This window comes from Mercurialis annua, linkage group LG5 (genome assembly GCF_937616625.2).
Source record: "Mercurialis annua linkage group LG5, ddMerAnnu1.2, whole genome shotgun sequence".
Taxonomy (NCBI): domain Eukaryota; kingdom Viridiplantae; phylum Streptophyta; class Magnoliopsida; order Malpighiales; family Euphorbiaceae; genus Mercurialis; species Mercurialis annua.
In genome coordinates this window covers 12,866,937-12,870,822 of record NC_065574.1, presented here as the reverse complement: position 1 = coordinate 12,870,822, position 3,886 = coordinate 12,866,937, and the positions used below count along the sequence as shown (strand labels likewise).

Here is a 3,886-nt window from a genome sequence, read left to right as displayed (position 1 = left end):
ATCTTTTTAGTAATTAGCACATTTTGATCCATTAATTTTATAAATTGAAATAAATATACCCAAGCATTGATTCAAATCTATTTTTGGACAAATAATCCTCATTTCAAACCAATATGAAATAAAATTAGATATTAATCTAAGCAATAGGTATAGTTTGAGACCGGGAGTTATTTATCCAATTTATAAAACTGGCGGACCTAAATGCCCGCATTATAATTTAGGGATATATATATTTGATATAATGGTTAAAGTTGTGGATTTAAAAAATCATTTTATCTTTTTTTAATAATTAAATTTGTGGAATTTTTTTTATTTTATTTAATAAACTTTATTTTTATTTCATCAAGAAGAACTATTAATCAATAAAATGAAAGAAAATTAACATTATGTCACCAAAACTCAGTTAATGAATTATTTTTATTTTATTTTATATTTAAACAAAAATAATTTTATTAAATTTTAATTATCAAAATAAAATAAATCAAATATATAGTAGATAGGAGAATCAATTACACTAACCCAGTGGATATTGTAGTGTCCATATTAAGTGAATTTAGACTGTAATTTTAATGGATATAATAGCCGCCATGTACTATAAAACTTGACGTTGTCGTTCGAGAAACAAAGAAAATCAAGAAGGTGGATAAGCTTAGAGTCAAAAGCAGCCACTGCGATTGAAAAAGTCTAGCAATAATTAACTCAAAAACAATAAATGAAAATCCAAAAAAAAAATCTCTTTATATAGCCATATCTAGCTTCTAAATTTTCCACAAAATCAGAAGAAAAATGAATATTTGGACATTTACTATTTTGTCTCTTTTCTTTGGAGCAGTCATAGGTGAGCAATGCGGAAGACAAGCTGGGGGTGCCCTTTGTCCAGGGGGTTTATGTTGCAGCCAATTTGGTTGGTGCGGTAACACCGATCAATACTGTGGTGCCGGCTGCCAAAGCCAGTGTGGTGGTGGCGGAGGTGGTGGTGGTGGTGGTGGTGGAGACCTTGGTAGTGTCATCTCACGGTCCACATTTGATCAACTGCTGAAGCATCGAAATGATAATGCTTGTCCTGCCAAGGGATTCTACAGTTATGATGCTTTTATTTCTGCAGCCAAGTCTTTTCCTGGTTTTGGAACCACCGGTGATGCTGCCTCACGTAAAAAGGAGATTGCTGCTTTCTTCGGCCAGACGTCTCATGAAACTACCGGTTTGTTTTACTTCTTTTATTATATATATATCGGATTGAGATTCCCTCATGTTCAAATAAACATGAGACTTCCGAACCGAAATTAAGGATTAATGTCAAATTTCGTGGACAGTTTTGGGCAAAAATGGCCAACACTGTAGTCCCAATCACTCTATGTATTAGAAATGACATAGCCGGAGTATAAACCCGTGATTATGGCGCCTAGATGGCAGATCAAACCCGTACGATCTTTATTTGTTTATATTTCTAAACCAAAGAGAGGCTATATCAAATAGTAAAAGATTATCATGAGGTATACATATAATAAATCGTCGCAGAATTTGACAGTGCAAAATATTGAAAAGGTCCTTAGGAGTTTATTTCTACCTCTAATATCTTACTTATGTTTCATTTTTTTTTTGATAATTAAATATATTTCATTTAAAAAGAATAATATTTTATAAACAGGAATTCGGATTAGAGATATAATTTATGAGGATCTAATGATAGACACAAAAAAAAGAAATTAAATGTCCAATATTTAAATGTTCATTATTCATAATTGCAATATGAGGGGTCATGTATAGTTTATTTAAATGGCTTAATGGCAAAATAAATCCAAACTTTTATGACTTGTTTTAATTTAAACTAAATATTTTAATTTTTGCAATAATAGCCAAATTTTATTTTTTTGTTACAATAATAACTAAATCGCACTTTTTATGTGAATTTTTTTGAGTTTTTTTGCCACTTCTTGTGACTTTTAATATATTATTATACATTAAAAAATAATAATAGTCTAATATCTTAATTGAAAACAACAAGTTTGATCACCAATCTGGCTATTATTGCAACAAAAAAAATACAATTTGTCTATTATTATAAAAATTAAAAAATTTGGTTTAAATTACAACAAGTTGTAAATGTTTGATTTTTTTTTTTACCACTAGACCTATTTAAAAAGAGGGAAACGAATACGTGAAAAAATATGAAAAAGGTTTGAATGATATTATTAGTTTGACAAATGTTTTATTAGTATTTTTACATTATTGTTATTTTATAATATATTGGAATATTCGAAGCATATAATATGATATTTCTTTGATTTGAATAGGGTAGCTATACATTGATATCATATTAACAAATTAACATGACAGGAGGGTGGCCCAGCGCTCCTGACGGTCCATACGCCTGGGGATATTGCTTTAATAGAGAGCGAAGTCCTGCAACTTATTGTTCACCCACTTCTACTTATCCATGCGCTCCTAACAGGCAATATTACGGTAGAGGTCCTATGCAACTTACATGGTATGTGCTCAAATTTCTCAAAATATCAATTTGTTCAAAAAAATTATTATTTTAATTTCTATATAACATTCCCATTTATAAATTACTTATTCGATATGCAGCGTAAAATAGTACGACCTCATTTTATCTTTTGCAAATAATGTAACCGTAGATCTTTCAATCGAAAAAACCGCAGTACATTAAAACGCCAATATACGCAAAAGTTCAAACTAGTGAATGGCATTTTGTTACAGCCAAATCAAAGTAAACTGAATTAAAATTTAGATTTTCAAAAGTGAACTAGTGTGAGCTAAATTTATAAGAATTCAACATATATGAATCTGGATCGAACCGAATTAGGCGGTTAGGTTTTTCGATTCGGTTAGTAAAGAGGAGGAGTGAATTTATAATGCCAAATCAAGCTGAACTAGATTTTGTATCAATTCGATTCGGTTATTCAATTCAGTTTGATAATAAAAACATCAATTTTAACCAACGGGGGTTGGTTCAAGTGGTAAGCGGTTTGATATCGCTTAAACAAGGTCTTGGGTTCGAGTCTTGTAAATGCAGAAAATCTCTGCTAGCAGACTCACCCACTATGCCAGGTGCGCGACGCAGGTCAGATTCAAATTAGTTAGGGCGAGACCATCGAAACCAGATAGGCAACAAAAAACGAACATCAATTTTAAAAAAATTGGAGCCGAATTTAATTTATAAAATTCTAAAATACTTTTAACTCAATGAAATTGGCTTTCTGTATCGGTGCAATGCAATTATTAGATTTCATTTAATATTTTCACGACGATTCAATTCAAATTATACAGGAACTACAATTATGGGCAGTGCGGAAAAGCCATAGGAGTAGATCTTCTGAACAACCCGGACCTTGTTGCTACTGATGCAGTCATTTCATTTAAAGCAGCAATATGGTTCTGGATGACTCCGCAATCGCCAAAACCATCGTGCCATGACGTTATTACTGGTCGTTGGTCTCCGTCTGGAGCCGACAGGTCCGCGGGCCGACTTCCAGGTTATGGGGTGCTCACAAACATCATCAACGGTGCCCTTGAATGCGGTCGGGGATGGGACGCAAGGGTTGACGATCGCATCGGGTTCTATAAGCGCTACTGCGACCTATTTGGAGTTGGATATGGTGACAATCTGGACTGCTATAATCAAAGATCATTTGGGAATGGAATTGTGGAATTGGTTGATTCCATGTAATTTTACACTGTTGAAGATTATGACTCTAAGAGAAGAGAACAAATAATGGCACACTGTTAAAGTGTATGCCTGGTGTTTCAATAAAAAATGCAGCTTATATGCATATCTTATTTTTATTCTGTATTTTAATAAGTTCAATCATATCCTAACAATTTTCACAGATGCTACATAATTGGGCTTATATGCATTATTTTA

The 3,886-nt window shown here is 32.3% G+C and overlaps 1 protein-coding gene across 1 annotated transcript; it reads left to right on the top strand.

The window, feature by feature from the left end:
* The first annotated feature begins 619 nt into the window (after window positions 1–619).
* On the top strand, window positions 620–3,886 carry LOC126680623 (probable inactive chitinase-like protein LaCIC). The gene is made up of 3 exons (XM_050375774.2): window positions 620–1,201; window positions 2,338–2,488; window positions 3,292–3,886. The coding sequence occupies exons 1-3, from the start codon at window positions 787–789 to the stop codon at window positions 3,689–3,691; spliced, it is 966 nt and encodes a 321-aa protein (XP_050231731.1). The 5' UTR covers window positions 620–786; the 3' UTR covers window positions 3,692–3,886.

What these genes read in the sequence shown, in the direction of transcription:
- LOC126680623 (XM_050375774.2), top strand. Translation starts at nt 787, where the DNA reads ATGAATATTTGGACATTTACTATTTTGTCTCTTTTCTTTGGAGCAGTC. An exon ending in GACGTCTCATGAAACTACCG is followed by an intron (nt 1,202 to 2,337) that starts GTTTGTTTTACT and finishes TTAACATGACAG; the next exon opens with GAGGGTGGCCCAGCGCTCCT. An exon ending in GGTCCTATGCAACTTACATG is followed by an intron (nt 2,489 to 3,291) that starts GTATGTGCTCAA and finishes CAAATTATACAG; the next exon opens with GAACTACAATTATGGGCAGT.